Raw genomic sequence first — 23431 nt, 5'->3', positions numbered from 1 at the left:
TTTGAAAGAAATTATATTCGGTCACCTGTCAACATATTTAACATGGAAGGTGCAATGGAGGAAAAAATAGGAAAAGTGGAAGGGAAAAATACAATTCTTAAAAACTATGTTGCGCGGAATGAAATTGATTAGCACGGAAATGATTTTTTTTTTAATATTTAAATATTTTTTTAAATATATGTCAAAAGAACTACTAAAAGTAATAAAACTGACAAATGCTTGAGAGAAAAAAATTAAGAGAATTATTAAAATGTCCCAGTAGGTTATATTTATTATTTTAAAGTGGGCTGTGAAATGAAGTTACGTTTCTGGGAAATGAATTATAAATTTAAAAAGTAAAAATGAATATCTCCAAAGAACAGAAATTCAGAGCTACTTTAATAATAGAACTTAATAAGCGCTGTTTCTATTGCTTATCATATTATGAAAAGGGGTGCTTAATACTTCTTCATTTTTAAAAAACGATTTAACCAACAAAATCCTATGACAAATCGATCAATGACCAAACAAACGCCTTGAACGGTTCACTTTTCTTTCACTATATTTGACTTTCAAAAGTTTTCAAAAACAAATCAAGAATGGTTTTGATTCATATCAGACTTCTTCCGTGAAGTGATTTCATTACGAGAGAGAGAGAGAGAGGAGAGGGATGCATCCGTCGAAATGGAGCCTTCGTTGAGAATCGCCCTCATTCCAGAAAAATATTGAGAAACGGTTGTAAATAGCGAGGACGAGATGAATGGTGCTCCGAAACATGCATAAATTCTGGAGGGACGCCAGGGCGGAGTAATTAGCGGAGAAGAAGCGTCATTGCGGTTATCTCATTTACATAGACACCGTTGAGACCGGCGATAAGACACCACTTATTAGATTCCGAGGTGGCCGAACCAGATAGCATCGAGCAAAACGGGCACATTCGGCCAAAATTAAAAAAAGTATAGAAATGGTAACCTGAAATTGCCATGCGATAGTTCGGGCTATATTATAAATAAATAAAAAATCCGTGTAATCTTTAAACCTTTAGCGTGCAATTTTATTTTGCTTCCACTTATATTATTAAATTAGTGTCCTATTCGACTAAAACAGTTTGGCGACGAATCTCGTCCTTTTTAAACGAAGTCAGACAAAGAGGACGAAAGGCTGAGTTTGTATTTCTCTTTACAAATCTCTATTTACATTTTAAATAAAACTTCGGAAGATTTGATGAACATCATGACAGCGTAAAAGACGGTTTAGTAGGTAGGATCAGATTTTTAACCAGGCAAAAGGTTTACCTTTAACGTGCTTCAGTAAAATCTCAAAGTTGGTGTAATGTGAAAGTCTAGAGAGAAAAATGAGCAGCCCTTGTCTCGTCTTCGTCATCTGGCCATGTTTCAAAATGAGAAAATCTGTCCAAAGCAGACATTAGTCCTTCATTAAAACCTCCATTTCAAGGCGTAGCCGAATCGGCAAAGTAACCTCAGCTCAGATGGGCCCAAAATAGATTTTCTCTAAACTTCTCATAAGTCACACACACTTTAAACTGATGACATCATCGCATTGATGTGATATCCAAGGTTGGAGAAAAATGTTGGTTCAAGTCCCCAATTGATTAAATATAGTATTTAAACAGCACGTTGTCCTTACAATTCGATTCATTTCCCTCTGCATAATATGTGCATCGGATTATCTTTTCAGTTTTTAAACCGGAGTTAATATTTTTCATCTAATTTATACTATTATACAGAAACGGCGGGGAAGCCAGAAAAAACATTGTAATGAAATTGCACTTTTTTATCAATTACCTATATAAAAAGTATTATAGATAAGAGCATGATGATGACTGAAAAAAGCGCGTCATTCCAGAAGATTATCAACAAAAAATGTTAATGAACAGAAAACTGAATTGAATGGTACTCACCTTTTCTAAAAAATATAGCGAACAATAAAACATTTATTTATGTTCGCATTGCGTTATACATGCTGCACATAAATAAATAAATAAGTTTTAAAAAATAAAATATTGTTATTTGGAAAGCCAATTTAGAGCGATTCAAAAGTAGAAGGCTTTATCTCCTTTATTCATTTCTTCTATTAAGAACAAAGCATGCAAGAAAAATAATAAATATAGTGAGTGTATGTAACGTCTCCCCTAAATATCTCTGTGCTAAATCAAGAGAGCCATACTTTCTCCCATACAGCTATTTATTCATCCATCATAGGCAGGTAAAAATAAACGCTTCAAAAGAAAGAGAGAGAGAGAGAAAAGGAAAATCTTTATCCGCCTCCGACATACCCAGGGGTTGGGAGAAAGGGTTCGAGAAAACGATTCCTACATCTGTACATGCATAACCTTCCTCGATAATTTTTTCTCACCGCGTTTTTTACTCTTTTTTTTTTTTTCTACTTTTCCTGGTCGGTTGCCAAAAGCCAGTGTTCCCTATTCGATAAGATGCGCCCCTGGATTTCTGCCAGACGCCTATCGAATGCCGAACTGCCCGGCAGAGCGAGAATCCGGGAGGTAGATCTCAACAGATCGTCGATCACACTGAGTAGGAAAACAAAAATAATTTTCTTTTTAAACTTGGTTTTGTCGAAGGTAATTGCAGGTAGAAGCAATGACCACTGACACCAGACAAACAAATTTGTCCTTTGCGTATGACAAGTTTCTAACTTAAAAATGCAAGATCAGGAAGCCAATGAATCCCTTCGATTATTTGTTTCCTTGACTATTTAATTTGATAACGCCTTCTATTATGAAGATGTATTGTAGTATTCATTCAACTGGACACTGGGAGAGTTATGGTTAATCTTAATTTTATTATCAATTTTTAAAAAAATATAAATGATTTATTTTAACTTATAAAGTTAAAAGTATAATCATTTAAAGCAACTATGATACACGAACGCGAAAATTAAGCGATTGATTTCGAGATTCGGAGCAGAAGGAATAGAAACCTGAAATCTCAGAGCAAGGAGGAATGAAATATTAAACGGAATTCTCGGAGACCTGCGAATCTATCTCATTCGTGTTCTCGTGATCCACGATAAAATGGGCGGCATAGATTCACTTTGGAGTTCATTGCACATCTTTTGGAATGGAGCAGCAGCACGGTGCCAGGCAGCTGGTGGTCTGATGATATGAGAAATGATGTGATAGAACTTCCCATCAGATGAACCGATTTGAAAATAATCATTTTCTCAAGAAATTCCGGGTAGTTGTTGCCGAACTTCACCTGTTCTCATGTAACTTTTATCAAAATTTTAATTATCAAAATTGTATTGAAAATGAATAACAATTTCAATTTCTGAATAATTATGAATAAAAAATTTACTGAATTGAATGCTGCGAGGAACAGTGCCTCAGTTTAGAGAATTATGACTGAAAAGAAGAAGCAATGAAAAAATGAAGCTCATTTGTTTCGATTTTTCTAAAGAGAAACGCTCTGGAAGCGAAAATGCTGATTACAAATAAAGAGCCACGTCACGATGGCGAACTTGTCTGGGATATTACTGAAAATCTGTGTCAGTTGCGAAGAATTATACAATTTAATTTACTTTAAAAACTGCTTTATGTTCGAAAATTGGATTAAAATTCGCAGCTAGAATTCAAAATATTACAATTTTTCACACATTTATTTCCACTCCGTTTCAACGCACGGGTTTTCTCGAAGCACGACGACTTATATTTCAGTTTAATGCAATCAAACGCTGCGGGGTTCGCTGTCGGTAATATTAGTGTAATAATAAATCCCTCATCTGTCACGCAGAATATTTTGAAGGTATATAAAGGAGCGCTTTCTCTCGAACTATAATCAGCTAAAGCCCTCCTCCAATTTGACAACCATGCAAGTTCTTGTAAGTTTTCTACATTCATATTTGACAGTTAAATAAATTTCCTTACCTGGCTATTTTCTGACAAACTTTTTTATAATTTCATTTCATTCTTTTAATTCATAACCCGGAACTTCTGTCTTACTCAACTTTTCCTGGTGTCTAGAACTTTCTAAAAACGGTTCGTGGTCATTTCAAGGTAAACAGATTAACAGGAAAAGCATTTTGTATTTGGATCCTAGACAAAAATATTTATGGCGGCTTTTATGAGCTCTACGATCATAAAAGTCATTTGTGACGCATTAAAGCAAATACGCGTGCTCATTTCATTTTATTTTATAACTCAGTAGCAGCGAGGAAATATTCGTAGATACATAATTCGCTCATTTTCCCTCTCTAATAAATGACGCGTTGAAATATCGAGCGCCCATTTTTATGGCACAGACAGCACGCAAACAACAAAAAAGAAAAGAAGAAAAAAAGCCTTGCAATAATTAGACAACCTTGATAGTAGAAGTGAACGACAGGTCCAATGAAACAGACGCACAATGGAAGCTTTAATTCAGCACGTGCCCTTCCCCCCGTCCTGCAATAGATAAGAATGCGTTTCGAAATCGTTCCATCCCTTTAATTAAGCGCTGCTACATAAAACGGACGGCCCATTGCTTGTGGTGAAAACAGACAGGCATTGAGAGTACGTGCCAAAGAAATGGAATTCGGTTTTATTGCTTTTATTGTCCACAAGCTGCGAGGACATGGATCTATCACAGGCTGGAATGAGGGAGAGTGACTATAAGTCAACTTCACGAGATTGTTATCTGCGCGAAGAAATTTCTCACTTCATAATCTAACGCAAGAATGTTTGCAATGTGATGAATGCTAAGAGAGGAGATCACTTGCTCCAGTATGTTTCGGGAAACTTGGGTGACAAGATAGACAATGAAATAAATTTTGGATTCATTTCGGTATTCCAGTGAAAAGCGCAATGCACTGGAACTTAGTGTGATGGTCTTGCAGAGAAGTATTACGTAGGAATAGATAAAAGGTCGTCCTTTAAAAAAAAAAATTATCTGGTCACTGACTTAAATCAAATAAAGCAACATGCAGTATCCAATAAAATTTTACGGTTTTTCTAAAAGTGTACTATTTACTGTAAATAATTGGCAATTAAGCTTAGTTTTGCATTTGTAAATTAACTAACATTTTGTCAACAGTCCACATTGTCGAATTCTATTCTTTCAATAGTTCCCTCAACAAAATTATATTAATTACGATCCTTTGCATACAACAAAACACTAAGAATACAGTAATTAATTCAGAAATTCTGCAATATAATGTTTTTCAAATGTTCTGCGAAAACAATCGTATCCAAATCTGTGCAATTTGGAGTTATTTAAATTTATGAAAAGAAAAAAAAGAGGCATATGCATACGAAGCATAACGTTGAAGCTACACGTCTTGTTCACCGAAATTTTGATGAGGTCTCATGCTATTTTTATGTTTACTATCAACTGCTCAACACACAAATTAGAACTGAATCAATATAGTATATGTAAGGAAATGAAAACTTACATACTTCTGAAAACTTACTTACATACTTCATAAAATATTTGAAGTAAGCAAAAAAAAAAAAAAAATCCGGAAAAGTTAAGACAGATTATATTTTTTCGATTATAGCAATACATCCGGTTTACCTACGTTTCACTCAGTCAATAATCTTCATGTCCATTTACGAAAATGGAAACACCACAGAATTGGAAACCAGAGGTAATGATGTCTCCAAACCTCTCCCTGTGATAAAGACGCTCTCTCCCCAACAGACACAAAGCGACACACCAAATTCGACGCATTTAAAGTCACTGCGTTTTCGAGTCATTACGTTCACGTGCTCCTGAAAGTACGGACCGACAGACGTTCGATGCCCATCTGGATTTCGCTCAAATATTGATAGCTCTCTACATTACAGATGTTTTATCCATCTAGATATCTTCATTTTGTAGCTATCATGTTAACTTACATTCGAACAGACAGATTTGTTCTGAATAGATTTTGCTCAACATTTGATAGAAATTTACAAATTTATTATCAAGATTAAATACCAAATTTCATCCGTTCAGTTCAAAGCGTTTTTATGTCATCTTTGTTACGGACAAATAGAAATAATGCCAAAATTGTGCTTTTTACTTTACTTCTAAAACGTGGTGATTTGTGAAGATCTCGAATTCGAATTTTTTGACGATTACAATACTTTCTCTATACTGCATATGCGAGAAAGTAAAAAGGGACGCTTTATTATGAAATGAACATACAGGCCAGATGATGGAAAAATTTCAAACATATTTTCAACATGATGATTTAGAGGGTCTACATTTGATCAGAGAATTCACACTCTCATGAATCTTTGCTAAATTCTAATTATTAAAATCATCCTTAGAATGGACACAACATATTAGGCCCTTGTTTTGAAATGCCTGTTCAGATTCGTGCATGGGATACGGAAGTGTTGATATTCACATTTGTACTAAAGATGCAATTGATTTAAAAGGCAAAAAAAAAAAATATCATTTACATGCTTTCAAATGCTTCACATATTTTCCCCGACCTCATATGAATGCAAATGAAAAAATGTGCCATGTAAAATGCGGCATCTAATGATGAGAACATGAAATATATTCAATCGATTTTTTCTTTACATCTATCAATTCCTTGACTTACAAATTAACTTAACTTCCTAATTAGATGACAACATCCCTTTTAGCATATTTATTATTGTTTTAATTTCTATAATAATATAAGCTAATTTGAGGAAACGAGGCGTTTTTAATTGCTTTTTTAAATTGCTTAACACTTTCACTTTATTACAGCCTTAAAATAAAAAATTCAGTAATTCAATGCTCGAGTCACACTCCTCATTGCATATGACGAGGTTAATTGTATAAAATATACAATTAATTGACATGAATGATAAGCAAATTGAAATTTCATTCATTTTATAAGAGAGGTCAAAAGACCAGCTGTGTCCACTTATTATTATCTCTAACGTTCGATTATTCATACTGATAAATTTCTACAATAAACAAAAATTCGCAATGAATGATTTAAATGTTATTGTAAGCATGACTGCTTTCTCGTTTATTATTTCTAAGCAAAAAAAAAAAAAAAAATCGTCATATTAGGAAAAGAAAAACAGACGATACAAATACAAAAAGTCCGTAATTGAAAAACAAACAAAGCAACCGCAGATTAAGACGAAACAAAAATTAGAAAAGGTTGTGTTTCATGTCCCATTTTTCAGTAATGTCCAGAGCATCGGTTTCTCACAATGGGACATCGATTAATCGATTGAGGATGATATTGAGCGGGAAAACAAAGCAGTGTGTGTTTCCAGGACATCTGTTGGGAGTTCTCTCTGCGTCCTGTCATTGGCCGAGACGCGGCCTATTGGAATCCGATCCTCAAAGGGACCGACTTTCGCTCACAGTTCACGGGACCGAACGATACTAATTTAATTGGGGCCGACCGACAAATCTTCCCTCTCCTCACAAATACGTGAACACCATTGTCTTGGGATCGGTTCCGGAAAATGCGATAGACGCTTACTAATTTTCAGAACTGAGAAGTTTGGTCTCCGCTGACTCCAAGACCTAAATTTCAGAAATGCCTTCCATCAAAAGTACAGGAATGAAGATCAGAAAGATGATACGGTATCACCACAGACACGCATCATTTGAATTAGTCAAATACTCCATTACAGGGATATAAAAACTCAAAATTATCAGAGTGCACAGCATATATTGGAGTTCCGGTCACAACGGCTCCTGTTGGATAAAGCCTTTGTAATCTTTTTACATTTTCGTAAGCAGAATATAGAGATAATATTATAATCGTCAAAAAAATGTCGAACTCGCATCTTGATGAAACTTTAAGTTTTAGACCTCTCCGAGTTCGAAAAACATATTTTTGGAAAATGTCCGTCTGCGACAAAAGCGCTTTGAGCTAGGTGGATTTGCCAGCGCTTTGAGCTATCGGTGAATTTCTATCTAATGTTGAGCAAAATACATTCAGATGAATATATTTTGCTGTTCGAATAGAAGTTAACAGGATAACTGCAAAACAAAGAGAAAAAAAGAAAGATAAAAATTAGCATACGAGTTAAATATCTGCAGTGCAGGCACCTATGAGTCAAATCCAACAAAGGGGTCGGTCCATACTTTCAGAAGCATGCAACTCAAATACATCCAATTTCAGTATGTGACTACGAGAGTAGCTCTGTGTCAAACTTTGATCTCAATAAAAGCGCGTCTGAAGTACAAATTCGATTTTCGGAAACCATTCACCGCACGCCAAGGATTAATCGCGAAAACACTCGCCAAGGATCACACAACAGATTCGGAAAAAATACTCAACTTTATTAATATTAGGTTAGCATTACGTAACTATTATATGGCCCTATAAGACGTTTTCTGCTTTAGCCACCATTTTTTATGGTTCGTGTGGGTAACATCTTTATTAGAGAGTGTGTAATAAAGTTTTGGAGTTCTTGTTAAAGATGATCTTTTTAACAATATATGGCGTCTACAATTTGCAGCAAATACCATTTCTTTAAATGAGATCAACTCATTGCTTTTGGAATGCACACCAAGGAAATAATTTATTCCTTTCCATTTCAAAAATAAAATAACTGGTGCGACATAACATACAAGTATGTACAACTTATCTCATCTCTATAAATCTATTTATAAGACTTGCGAGGAATAAGTTTTGTTTAGATGAACAACTTTAGAACAATAAACGAGTCGGCATTCCATCTTAAACATTTGAAATGACATCATTAGAAAGAAGTTAGGGTCTAAAAGATCTCAGAAGAACGGTGCAGAGTGCAAGCCGAATAAATGTTGAATTAGATTCCGAATTCATGAGACCCTGATCCTGAAATCGAATTTTGGGCATCAGGCTGCCGAAGTCCCTTTATATACACTTGCTGGGTGACACATGAATGGATCATTTAATCAGTTGATTCCTTATTTGTTATTTTTCAACTGTAATAGGGAAGGACTCGTCTGTTTAGATGGCGCGCATCAACTAATTTAATATTAATGGTAGGTATGAATCCCACGAAGGTCATTCGACAGTGAATTGCCTGGCATCTTGGTTTCTGATTCACACAATGCTCAAGAATGAAATAGACGAAATGTAAATGGAAAGTTTAGAATCAAGCAACAGTACATTTATTTCGCCTTTGCATTACAATCTAGATATTATGGATGTCAACAGTAATGGTTACGCAGTAAAAATAATTAAACATTAAACCATTTCATCGGTTTTTGCAATCTCCCTATTTTTCCATCCGTTGTTCGCTAATCCATTTTGAAATGCTTGACTAAAAATCATTTTCTTTCGGGACAAAAGCACTTTGACGCTCTGTTGGTGACGGAACTGCTTCATGTTCGAAGAGGTCGAAGAACTACGAGTAGATAAAATTTGAAACTGTTGAAAAAACAGGAAGCTTATCGCTTTTACCGCAAGAAGCCGAGCATGTCCGAAAGTATATCATACTCCACTTTTATTTCATTTTTGTTTGTTCTTCAAAATCATCGGGCTCATCATTTTGATAAAATATCAATAATATCTTGTTCGGCCGCATGTTTGTAAAAGAAATAAAAGTGTGAAACAAGTATCGCTTTGTGGTTCGATGACAGCAATATTCAAATGAAAGAAATTCGAACTACAGTGCGTTATTGCAAAAATTCATCAAATGTTTTATATAATTTCTTATAATATTTTCATATTGATGCATTTACTAAAAATAAGATAAGCCTCTGACAATATCATAAGGATCACTCTCAGTATTTTGGGATGGATATCATTTTGAGCACTTCTCAGATGACGAATGCGATACCTGAGCTGGTAGCTCTCTCCAGACTTTCAAACCACAATAGAGAGACGCTGGATCTTATAACGTCGGATGCACCTTTCGATAACCAAGTCCACATGCGGATGTTTGGTGCAATTAGGCATAAAATCAAGATTCCTTCATTTATGATATTGAAATCTTATCATCAAGCCAACGTTATATTTCCCAGACACAATATAAATTCTAATGGACTTCGTTTTATAGTTGGGGGAAAATGTCGTGTCTCAATTATTCTTTATAACATCGCGAGCAGGGAAATGAGCATCATTAAAAATATTTAAATTAATATTATTCAGATGCTCGATAATAGAGTGCTATCGCAATATTGGATTATATTGCACCGATTATAACTCAGCACGTAAACAGCAACCCGCTTTGTTACAATTGAATCGGACCTTTTCATATAAATAGCTAATCAAAATACCCTAATATTTTAGAGCCAAAAATCACTTAAATATATAAATATGCATATTACCACTGCAAAAGAGTTATCTCTGACATTTTAGTTTGTTTCCCAATTTCTAAGCGTAAAACAAAAAAATTTTTCTAAAAGACAAATTTATAACAAAACTACCGAATGGAGAGCAGAACTGTATCAGAATTGAATGTCCTTTCGAAAGCGATTCTAAAACCAATGTTTGAAAGGTTAATCGTACTCAACCTGCATCTACTTTACGGAGAGGGGGACTTTTATTTTCTTCTGTATTTTAGACAGAGAAGCACAACGTGTTAACAGACAACGAATGATTTAAATAAGCGCACCACGAAACAGCGCCATGTTATCCTACTTCAGATTTTTTTTTTCAAAGAATCACACTGCAAAATTTAAAAAACATTTCTTTGTGAAGGGGAAGGGCCATAAATAGATGACACTTTGATGTCAGAGTCGTAAATCGTGTTTATTGTCTTTCGCGAAATGAAGCGATGCATGGATCAAAAGGAGGATCGTTTTCACTTTCTGGGTCATTGTACTTGTCACCTCCACCCCTGCCGTATCATTTATATTCACTACGAATGACGGACGAGAGGTGATACACTCACAATGCGCTCATTCACGGAGTGGAAGCGCGATACATGAAAAAAAAATTGGGAAAGATTACGAATGGGTTATATATGTAATCACAGAATGGAAAGAAAGTATTATCAGCAACTGTACAGATATGGAAATAATCTGATAGTCAGTATTTTCTTAGTGTTGTAGCGGGATTTCCAGAATATAAATGCTTCATAACTGAGCGTTAAAATATAATTAGTGGTGGTGGCAGATTGCTATTATCAAAACCAGTTGCAGTTTATTTGACAATCTGTAATATGTTCGCCCTTGGAACGGAATAGAAGTCGCCGCAGCATACCCTTTCCACACACATCAAGTCTCATTCTTTGACTTCAAGTTTGAAAAATGAAATATACTTGCAAAGCACTGTCTGTGCAGTGACCTCAACCTCGAGATTGGGGCATTGGGCGTCTATACAACATTTGCTTACCCCTTGCTACTGTTATTAGACGTTTCCATATGTATCTGAAAAATATCGGCTTGAAGAAGAATATGATGTTAAAAAGAAACTGATATCATGATTGCGATTTATTGCTCTAGAGAGAAAGCAGCATTTACGTATCTAAATATATTAAATATGAAGCACACAATACAGCATCAGATCTGTATCTATTACAATCAATATTTTGTGATGCAGCACCACATATAACAGATACTTAAGAGGTGCTCAGCATAGGATTTATAGAAGTGAATCTTCCTGTAAATTGCTGTCGTCGTCTCAAAAGATACGCACATTTGAAAAATAATAAAGTGTAGTCAAACGCAAAAACCAATTCTTATTCGCCCACTGAAGAAACGACACCTGTACAGAAATCAAACGGAACTGAAAGTACGAAGTTTTTAGTTGTATTAGCGTCCCGTTTTAAAACAACACTAGGACTATTTTGGGACGGACCTTGTAAGTCTGAACCAATGTCAGATGACGAGGCTTCCCCCCTCTCCAAACTTTCACACCATGCCATCGAGAGGACGTTTGGCCCCGATGGATTAAACGTGCACCAGACCCACTTACACAACGGTTCTTTGGCGGGATCGGGTCTCGAACCTGAAGCCCTCCAGTTCCGAAACCGAGACCTTACCACCAAACCACCGCGGCCCACTGAAAGAACAAAAGATAGATTTTTATGCATATACGACCATTTCTGATAAAATTTTGAAAATGGCTTACATGTCCTTTTGCTGCGCTATTCAGTAAATTTGTATTTTTAAAATCTTTTCTAAGGGCAAACCACAGGAAATCACTTTAAAAAATAATAAAATTATTTTTATGTATAAAAAGAATAAATATCAGAAATAATGCTCACCACAGAAATCAGGCAGAAAATATTTATTACTTTAACATAAATAGAAGGTGTAAGGAATTCTAGTATGATTTTTTCATTGATTTTTAATATTTTTTTAGTTTCAATTCTTACAACTTTTGAATTTGTATTTTTGAATTTCATTCACTCTGCCATTTAGCACTTATTTGGAAATTTTGCAATGTGCACTGTCTATAAATAACTTATTTCATTCAATCGAATTGCCATAAAAATTCTGTAGTGATTCGGCGATGGGCGAACGAATGATTCAAGTTACTACCTTTTCGAATTTATCATCGAAAAAAAAAAAACTATCACATTTAAAGAATCTGAAGTATGGAGAACTGTGCTCATTTAAGAAATCAAATAAGAAGTATGTATGTATTATTATTATCACCGGTTAGCTATAAATGCAATGAAAAATTATACATTTTTTATTCCCCAGAATGAATGAAAGAAATTCCCATAAAAATCTGCAGTGAATCTGTGGCTAACTTAAGTATAGACAATGCACACTATGAGCCTTCTCTTTTAACAAGAAGACCAACTTCGTTTCACATTTCAGCACATTTTTAGAATGACAATTTATTTTGAGTTAATATTATTTTTTAGTCTTGTGGATATGGATTTGGTTTTTTTTTATTTGTTATGACTCCATATTGTCCAGAATCCACATTTTACACATTATTATTGAAACAGATGTTCTGTTTCATACATTTTCTAATAATTAAGTAAATGAAAAGTATGGGAATGGATGTGATTGTTTATACTTGGTAAATATTATCTTTAAATTTTACCAATCATATAATTTTTAACTTTTGCAAATTTGCTTATTCGGCAAATATATATATATATTCCCCCGTCAAACATATTTGCTCATAGCTTAGGAGCCGCATGCAGCTGCTTAGTTGGAAATCCCTCACTACAGTGAACCGATGATTGAGTCAAGAATATCATCGTTGGATTGAAAAATAGCTCGCAAGAGGCCAAAACGAAGGAAATGATGAATCAGTGATTAAAAAGAAAAAAAAAAAAAAAAAAAAAGGCTAACCGAGTCGCTGGAATGAATGCCAGTAAGAACACGCAAGACTTCTAGCAAACTGCAACCTTGACCTAGGTTCGTCATTCTGAGTGGGGCACTGATGGCTGGACCAGATTCTAACACTCGGATGGATTCAGTTACGATCGAATGTCAAGATCTTCCAAAAATATTGATTTTCATTTCGAGGAAAAAATTATTCTTCGCATAATAATGTTAAATAAAGGATTAATGACAGCAAATACAGAGTTTTCGATCGAAAAAATATAGGGGAAAAAAACACTAATAAAAGTAGTACAGTAAAGAAGCTTAATAGAACATCGTTCATAATCCTGTTTCAAAACGATCTCTAATAAATCTTAATACAAGTGAATCGTAGTTATAAATGCTGTAAAAAAACTTATTTTGATACATAATATAATTTGATATATCGAAGTAATGTGAGGTTTCATAATTTTTTTTAGTTTATAAATATGCATTATAGCATATTAAGCGAAATTTTATTTTAAGATTTAATAAATGCCAACTTTTATTAAAACAATAACAATGATACTATAATATTATTATTGTAATAATTATTCTTACATAATGCATCAACATAATTCTTCTATATTGAATTTATTTGCAGAGAATATAAAATAAATAACATTTTTGATAGCTTAAACGAGCCTCTTAATCGACCCTATCAACTATAACGTGACTGATATTTCTGAGATGTCAACATATCAATCCATCTTTTCATTTTAGAAAAAAATCTCCATTACACAACATTGTCATATGTAACATTCATTTTTATTATATGATAATTGATTAACACATTACCGGACAAAATTTTGATGAACAACAAAAATAGAGTCGATTTATTGTACTATACTTTTGTAAACGAAGTATACAAAAATGTAGTATACGAAGTATAGAGAAAGTATTGCAATACGTAAAGAAGAACTCAAGATTTTAACGAATCTCCACATTTTAGATCAACCATTTTTGGTATTTATCTCCGTCTGTGACAAAGATAACTCAAAAGCATTTTAATATAGATGAATGACATTCAGTGTCAGGTTTTTGCACCGAATTTCTATATTTCTATCAAATTTTGAGCTCATTCTATTTAAAGGAAACTTGTGAATCCGGAATCCTGAAGAAAAATTAACATTTTATATATAAAACATGGTGAGCTACATAGATAAAATTCAATATATAGATTTAAGATGTATAGTGTAGATAACTACAAAAGTTTTAGCCAAAACTAATTTGGAGTTGACTGTCTGTTGGCCTATACATTCAGAAGCATGTAATAATTCAAAAATATTCAACATTTGTGACGAATTAAAAACATAATGTTTTTAATATATAAAATTTGGTATGCGATTTTTGACTAAAATTGTAGTTCTGAGTGAAAATTTTGTTCCAATTGCTTAAAAAAATGCGTCTAAAACACACATTCGATTTTCAGATTTTAGTAGCCGCATGCCAGGGATTCATCGCCAAAAAAAATTCGTCAAGGATCACACGATCGATTCAATAGAAATGCTAAATTAAATTAAGGTTAATATATTTAGTACACCAGTACCATGCAAGGCATCTAGGATACCAATTTTATAAGAGGGTATGCGAAGAAGTTTAAGGGAGACACTCCTGTTGGGTTCCCCCCCCCCCGCATAAACAGAGGAATGGACTGCTGCAGCATTCATGACGTTCTGCATCGTGTCCAACAAATGTCCGCAATGCTTTACTTTCGAATGATAAGAACGATGCGAGTTTAAATCTAGCCGATATTGATAGCAGTATCATCCGAAAATTAAGAACCGCTTTCTTGCATTTTATCAGCACTCCATTTTCGATTATTCGGAGAATTATGCAGAACGGAGATGGGATGAAAGCGATATTAATACACGCATTGCGTTACTTCATTTCCCTTCCAACTCTCATAAACGCAATCCCTTTCTCGGAGAAATGTTTTTCCAGACCATTTGTGGAGTCCGATTTGCAATTTCGACTGCGTGAAGTAAAGGCAAAACTGATACTAATTTTCGCTTCTTTGCTGCTGCACCCCCACTCATGTTTCCAGAGTGGAGCGGAGGGGGGAAATTTGCAAAATAATATAGGAAATGGAGATGCTAAAGAACGAAGTGCACATATATATATATATATTATATACACTTACTTATATATATTTCAGAACAAATCGGAATCAAGGGAGACACATTAAGGAAGCTTCCAAGATCTACCAAAAATAAAGAGAAATATTTTGATGGGTTTTGGCTCGAATGAAGTTTTCATTTCTAAAAATATCGAAGAGAAAAAGAAATGCCTTTATGTACGGGAATGCAGTTTGTTATCTATGAGAATTTTCTATTTCTTTTTATACTTCATGACTTTTTACATTTTTTTTCTCTTTTGTTATTTATTACTTTTCTTATCAAAACTCAAAATCCTTGAATAAAGAATAAAGTTTCTTAGGCAGGAGATATTCCAGATTCATTCATTCAATATTTGTTTTTATGAAATTAGTTTTTAAATTTAAGATAAAAATTCCCAATTTTTAATTCATTCTTGATGAGTTCTGATGGCTTTGTTGGTTTGAGATTTAAGTTCGGAGTACACAAAATGCCATGCGTGTTCAATCTGACGCTTACTGTTGTGGTGTTAAAGTTAGGCTCTCCAGACATCATTTGACCCCATTTCAAAATAATGAAGTTTGCCTATGAACATCGCAAAATGGAACGTTTCTACCCTTTCCATTCATGAGATCGTTCATTTTTTATTCAATGTATGTATTATGATTCAAATGAAAATTCCGTTTCAAATGGATTGCCAGAGAGTGTGAGTGTAAACCATCCGCTGTTATTAATCCTCTACATCCTCTCAGAGATGAGGCGCCAGTTGGACGTTGTTAAAATATCTGCAGAATGGTAAGAAGATGTAGATTCATTTTTCGGAGATTCAACTTAAAACTATTATATATTTTTATTTTTAGGAACAATAAACAAATCCTTATATTGGGTGAATATTCATGCATCGAATTACTTTTCGGAGTATGAAAAGTTAAGAACCGACAACTCGCATGGATCGTAACATTAAACTCCATCGAAATGAAAAACCGCCTTATTTTTCTAACTTATTAAGTTGCTAAGATTTTTAGTGCTTGAAAATCACGAGATATAGAATAGATAATTAGGGAAGAATTCTAAAAAACAAATAGAAGTGATAAGAAATACAAATGCTAAAAGATGCGAGGTAGAATCTAATTTCGAATAACATTCAAAGCATTAATTAAAGAATGAATGAAAATGAACAAAAAAATCCAAGATTTAGCATTATTAATTCATAAGGAAGACAGAGATTCCGAGTTCATGAACTATGCAGCAATTTTCCAATTGTTTCTTTTTTTTTTCACCATCTATCTAGCACAATGAAAGTTCCAAATGAAAGCGAACAGATTTAGTTTAGTTTAGTTTTGTTTATATTGACGACCCTTTTGGAAGCAATAAGAAGGGGTTGTATTAGAAATGGAATCGACCAAATCTGGACGAAACCGAAATTAAAAGTTATATCATCGGAAAAGCTTCCAGTTGCTCCTACTTTTTTGCTGTAGTTCATGGAATTCATATTATATACATAATCACTCAAAAAAGCATTAGGACACTTGGCATTAATAATTATAAAGCCATTTATAAAGATATTTATCATTAAAATAAATATAAAATAAATCAAGAAATATTTTAACGTTTGGTGTACAGTTTGTAAGGAAACTTTTATTGGTACTTTAGAATTATAATTTGATCTAGCTTTTGAAATATAATTCAAAAGCAAATAAGATGCAAAAAAGTATAGGTAAACTTTTGAAATGAGGAATTCAACATATATATAGCACATCAATAGAATTGAATTTAAAATTATAATATAAAAAAAAGGTAGTAAGCATAAAAGTTTCAGCAGATAAGATTACTTGTTAAAAAAAGGGCGAGAAACAAATATATCTTGGTTGATGTGCGAAATTTTGTAATGAGTCATCAGAAAAAGAAAAAAAAAGGAAAATCAGTTCGCTGTATGGGACATATCTTGAAATGAGCAAGTTTACTGTTTTTAACATGGTTCAAGAAAAGAAATAATGTTGAAAACAAGCAAAGACAAGGGCATCCAGGGACATTTAATGAACGTGAAAAGAGGTGGATCGTGAAACAAATTCACTACATTCCAAAAATTAGTGCAGTAAAATTGACTCTGTAATGAAAAAGTTAAGCTCGGAAAATCTGCAAATAATGACACTGTCAGAAATGTTTTAAGAAAACATAAATATGGCAGAGAACTTCAAAGAAAACCCTACGTCAGCAAAGCACATCGACAAGCTAGGCTGACATTTGCTAAAATGTCTGTAAAGAAACTAAAAGAATTTTGGAAAAATATAATTTTTGTTAATGAAATAAAATATAAAACTTTCGAATCGGATGGAAAATAAAATGTTTAGCGGAAACAAAATACAGTGATAGATGCCAAAAATTTAAAGCCTACTGTCAAATATGGAGGTGGCAATCAAATAATCTGGGGTAGTATGGCAAGTACTGGTATTGGCAACCTATATTTTATTGATAGCAAAATGAATAAATATATTTATATTGACATTCTCAAGCGAAATTTAAAACAAAATGCGAGCAAACAGAGAAGCTCAAGTCATTTTAAATTGTACCAAGACCCGAAACATAACTGCTAATATTTGCAAGTTTTGGGTCTTCTACCACTGTCCTAGTGTTATTAAGACTCCTGCACAAAATCCAAACCTTCATCCCATTGAGCATATGTAGGATTATTTGCGGCAAAAACTGTAGGAACATCAAATTTCTAACAAGCAGGAATTAAGAAAACATTTGGTCAAAAAGTAGAACAAAATTGATAAACCATTTTGCAAAAAATTGGTTCAATCCATTCCAAATAGACTACAAGAAGTCATAAAAAGCTAGGGTAGCCTAACAAAATATTAACTTTTAAGTTTGCACTGTTTTTCTTAATTTATTAGGAAGTGTCCCAATACGTTTTTAAGCACGTTTTTTTTTAACTTGATTTTTTTATGTTCAATTCTAACCATAATTGCATTAAAATGATAGTTTGTTTGAATTATTATAATTTGCATATATCACAATAAAATTTCCTTCTTTGTTTTGGCTTCATTTGTAATATTTAAGTAAAATATTACAATAAAAATATGTGGACTTGTACCGTGTTTAAATACTTTTTTGACAGACTGGGTGTGTATATATATATATAAACACTATTAAATATTATTTTATAGAATTGAACATTCAGATGTCTTGAGTCCAATATTATGAGCAATAATCTAATAACTATTATTTCGAAATCGAATTCTGCACAAGTCCATTTTGGATTATTCAAAATCACCTAAAAAAATGATGTGCATAATGGAAGATGGAAAACCTCTCTTTTCTTATTTTTGGCCACACTTACTAGAATGCGCAATACAACTTCCTTCTATTGATATAAGAAGCAAAATAAACATTACGAAGTAAAAGAATAAAATCATAAAATGAAATAGTGGTTCGAATGAAAATATTGCAAACGAATGGGAAGTGGTCATTGCCTGAAATTCAACCTTGTGCAAACAAAAACAGTTGTGTAAACAGAATAATCATACCAAGCGTCAGGTTAATTCCCTTTTATTTTTGCCTGTTTCATGACTGTAAAGTGCAGAACAAGGGGGAAACGCCTGATGAACGGAAACAAATTCTAACTGCATAAAGAGTTGGGCTTGAACTTGTGATAACTTAGTAGTACTTCTTTCTGTAAGTTAGTGTATTGACGATAATTAAAAGGTTATTTAAAAACTGAAACAGTTCCGTTATCCGATTCAAATACTACGAATATAAAAAAAATATCGCATACCCTTATCTTTGAATTTTTTATTTATTAAACATTAACAAGTAATAATAAAGTATTTAGTTTTTACCTATGGCAAATTACCTTCTGCAGAATTCTTTACCTAATTTTTTATTGTATACAGAATGCAAATATTAACTATTTCTGTATGCAGAATACTTACTTAAAAAGAGAAGCGTCCGACCAGTATCGGTTTTCCATTGCATATTATTCATTTCTACTTAGTCTAAGATCGTTTTATAATTAATGTCGAAATAACAAGAATTTTTGGTGCAGCTGAGTAATCTCGGTTTAATTCGTTATTCCGGCTTTATCTCCCCTTCACATCCAGTAGCTTCCAATTATTAGGCAACAAAATTCAATAACTGCTTTAAAGAGGAATAATTATTTGCTTTCACAAACACACACCAAAAAAAAAAACATTTACATACTTTTCTCAAATGTTTAGAAGGAAGAAGAAATTTATCAATCGTCTTTCATAACATTTTGCCACAAATAATTTAACATAAGTGAATGATTCGATGGCTATGAAAAAAATAATAATTTTCTTTATAATTCAGACAGCAGTTTGTATTACATGCTCTTTTAATGACTACATTAAAGATTAGTGCACAAATAATTGTGTAATAATTATATATAACTTTTATTAAATGTTTACATTTTAAATTTGGCATTCTGATAATATTAATGCGAACTTCATAAAAATTATAAACAAAATTTACACTGTAAGGTATAAGTACTCACCAGGTATGGTATGTGGTTGATGAGAAAGCACAAAAGACAGGTTAGGGCCACAGAGGGCCACCTTAAATCGGAAGTACCCTTGCTGTCCTTAGCATAGGGACGTCGACTGGCCTGTCGAGAAGGTCTGTGAAGGGCTCGTGTGCTTCCGGTGCTACTTTGGGTATCTAGAGGGCTATTCATTCCGGTGGCTGACGGAAGGTCCGGGGATACACATTCCGGAAGTTGGAAAGAGTCGGATGCTTTTGCCCCGTGCCGAACTCTGTGTATTTCCACCTGAACCATACAGATGAGAGACACCAATATTAAGAAAGCATACAGTGAGAGCACAAACAAAACATATCGTATGTCCCACTGTGCAGGATGAAGACGGCATCGATTGTCCGGTTCCAGACGCGCAAATACCGCCGCTACTCCGACAAGAGTGGACACCAAGGCAAGAACACTGACATGATACCGAATCTGATTTCGTCGGACACTGAATCTATAACGATAGGGCCATCGAACGGTAAGGGCTCTGTCCACTACCATGGATGCTAGAGTGGCTACCTGAAAGGTCCGGACAGCCACCAGGCCAAATTGGGCTAGTGTGCAGGGCACGGGATGGGCAGGTCCACCTATAAGGCTGACCAGAGCGAATCCAAAAGTGGAAATGGCCAGAACCAGCTCTTGAGAGATAAGGGCAAGTAAGAAGAGGTCCACGGTCCGCCAGCGGCGTCGGTACGTATGGAACACATAGAGAGTCCAGAGAGCCAGCACCACCACAAGGGGGGCACTTGCCGAAGTGACTAACCAACTTATGGAGATGGCTTCCATCTTCATTAGAATACTTATCTCTTCCTGTTATTTTTCTATTCAATTTATGTCACTAGGACGTATTCGTATTCATTAAAAAAAATGACTAACAGGAAATAGTTGAAATGTCGAATGCTAGTTCGTTTTCTTTCTTAGATTTTTCTGATGGGCATCTAAAAATTAACTTTTTCAAAAAATGTTTTTTTATCGTTTATTTTTTTACGGTTTTCTTTTTTTATTTCGGAGATTTTTATGAAATAGCGCAGCCAATTGAACTTCCTAAGATATTTAATCAAAGACTGAAAATGTCGATGATGTTTAGAAATGGATTTCGCATGAAGTTTTACTCTGAAGAAGCATTCTGTTTAATAAATTAGAAATTTTTTTTGAAGCCATTTCACTACATTTCATTAAATATATTGCAAATGAAATTTTGTACAATATTACATGTTTTCAAAACTATCGACTTTTCATGACAAAAGGAACTTTAAAATAATTTCTAAAACTTATCTCCTTTTTATCAAAATTTTTTCTGTATTTCCATCTAAAAATTTTTTTACGCTATATACATAATTAGATATGATTTATTAACTATTTTGATGCTAGTTCATCTTTTTTCTACAGTTAAAATAATTTTAATTTTAATAATTGACCTCTTATAGGATCAAAATTTTCTCCGATATTTAATTGAAAATTTAATACTAAGTATTTTTTGATAATTGTAGTCAGTTAACATCTGATCGAATATGCAGAGTTATTAGATCAATTACATATACTTTAATTTGTACGAAATATGTTCATTTGTGCTTATCTGATTTCTAGAATAAAACAAAAGGTATATCTTCAGAATTACAATTACTTAATTCGCTTTTGCAAAAATGGATTATTTTTTTTAGTATTTTAGTGATAAGTGCTCTTATCATCATTAAATAGAGCCTTAAAAATATTATTAGTTTTTGAATTCAAGCCATATTTTGTCACAAATCGATCAAACTTTACCTTTATAATCCAAATTACTTTTGCGCTATATGCGCATCTCTTTGAATCTGTTACACAAGAAACAAATTTCATTTTCCATGCTGAACACTTTTCACACACAAGAAGTATCCATTCATAAACAACTACTGAATCCACATGCGGACGATATCCATTGACTTCAAATGCCGACTTTATAAGAAAACATCATTTATACTGTAAATAATTCAAAGGTTGGTCCTCGAAATACTTGATATGTTTTGTCGACTACAATTAAAATCGGAACGATATGAAGAAATTATTTGCTGAAGTATAAACACAACACACAAATTCCACCTGCTCTTTAACTCAAAACACTGCGCGAATCCTTACTCTCAAGAACTGCCGTGAAGGTCCCGAAAGCATTCTCTGCACGTCCCGCCACCAACTTTGTTGAGAGTAGGCCGACGACTGTTATGTGCCGGAGAGGGTAGGGGAGGCGCAGTCGGACGAAGGTTGTTTTCGATCGCCAAACGAAGCAGGAAAAGAATGCCAACTTACTCGCCAAGGGAAGGATTTCCGACAAATTCTTGAATCTTGTCTCAGGCGAGCAAAACGGATTCAGAGGTTGAAATCATGAATGCAACATCGAAATGTTTATCAGATAAAGGAACATTTTTATGAAAGATGATGCATTGATTTACCTTCATTAAGAATTCGCTTTCCATTAAAAAAAGATTTCAAAAAGGCATTTAAAATTTCTTTTAACTTATTTTACATCGCATAATAAAATAAATTCATGCATTTCTAAACTCAAAGAGTGTTTGAATGTTTTTTCCAGAGTAGATGATCTTTCAAATTTTACTTACAAATTTTTATAATAGAAGAATACATTTAATTGCTTCATTAGATTTTAAGATTATATTTTAATATATTATTTTTTTTTAACGTTATTTCAGTTTTTTTTTATGAATTTAGCTGTAGATTCATAAAAGCTATTTCTACGGAACGATTAATTTTGGAATAAATTTTGAAATATCAAACGCACCCTTTGTTGCTTCAAATCCACTAGCTTGAAACGTAAACAAACATTGTTTGGAAGTTCACATTTATAAATATCAGAAAGTAGGTCTCTGAATCGAACAATTATTGCTGTTGACATAAATATAGAATAAGAAGCAACTCGGTACTTCTGATTATTCAGAATTTAAAAATCAAACACTGAAAATAAATTATTCGAAAACCATTCCGAAATTTTTAAAAACAATTTGTGATAATCAATATTTTTACAAAAAGAAAAAAAAAAGGGGCAGAAACATTTTAGTAATTTTTAACTATTGTATAATTATTTAGTACTTTGTCTTTTAATTGGAAATATGAACAAAGAATAAAAGCAACTCCATTAACTTTTTTTTTCATCTCATTTACTTTATGAAGTATTTGATTAAATTTATAAGCTGTCATTCTAGGAAAATATTTATAAAAGCAAAATAAGTATAGAATTTTTTAAAATTATTTTTTTAAAAGAAAAGCTTTAAAATCTCTCATTAAATATATTTATTGCAGTTATAATGTTTCATAATTTTTCTGTTCAAATGTTTAAGTATTAATAAATCACTTGTGTAACAATCAAACTTGTAAACAATCAAAAAGCACAAATTGTGCTTTTTGATTGTTTATTTAAAAACAGCAGCACTGTTTACTTTTTTTTGGATTATAGTTTTATAATTTTCATTGCAATATAAAAATTGTTGTAAAAATCATTAATTATTTACCAGAAACTAAAATAGTGTAGGTTGTCGAATATCCCTAGAATAAAGTCTCAAATGTTTTCTCAATATATTTATCAATAATTTTCTCAGTTAAAATTTTCAAACCTATGTCATTAAATGATACAGATTTAACTACACTTAAGAAAGAACATTTTT

General features: G+C 33.1%; 1 protein-coding gene across 1 annotated transcript in view; it reads right to left on the bottom strand.

The window, feature by feature from the left end:
- LOC129983722 (uncharacterized) overlaps positions 1-21963 on the bottom strand; it is a 163199-nt gene extending 141236 nt beyond the window's left edge. Inside the window, exon 1 of the mRNA XM_056093319.1 lies at positions 19758-21963. Within this exon, the coding sequence (XP_055949294.1) occupies positions 19758-20576 (819 nt within the window). The 5' untranslated portion in view covers positions 20577-21963. The remainder of the gene's footprint in view (positions 1-19757) is intronic.
- Positions 21964-23431: the final 1468 nt, after the last annotated feature.

Source organism: Argiope bruennichi, chromosome 9 (assembly GCF_947563725.1).
Source record: "Argiope bruennichi chromosome 9, qqArgBrue1.1, whole genome shotgun sequence".
NCBI lineage: Eukaryota > Metazoa > Arthropoda > Arachnida > Araneae > Araneidae > Argiope > Argiope bruennichi.
This window is presented reverse-complemented; position numbering and strand designations above follow the sequence as displayed.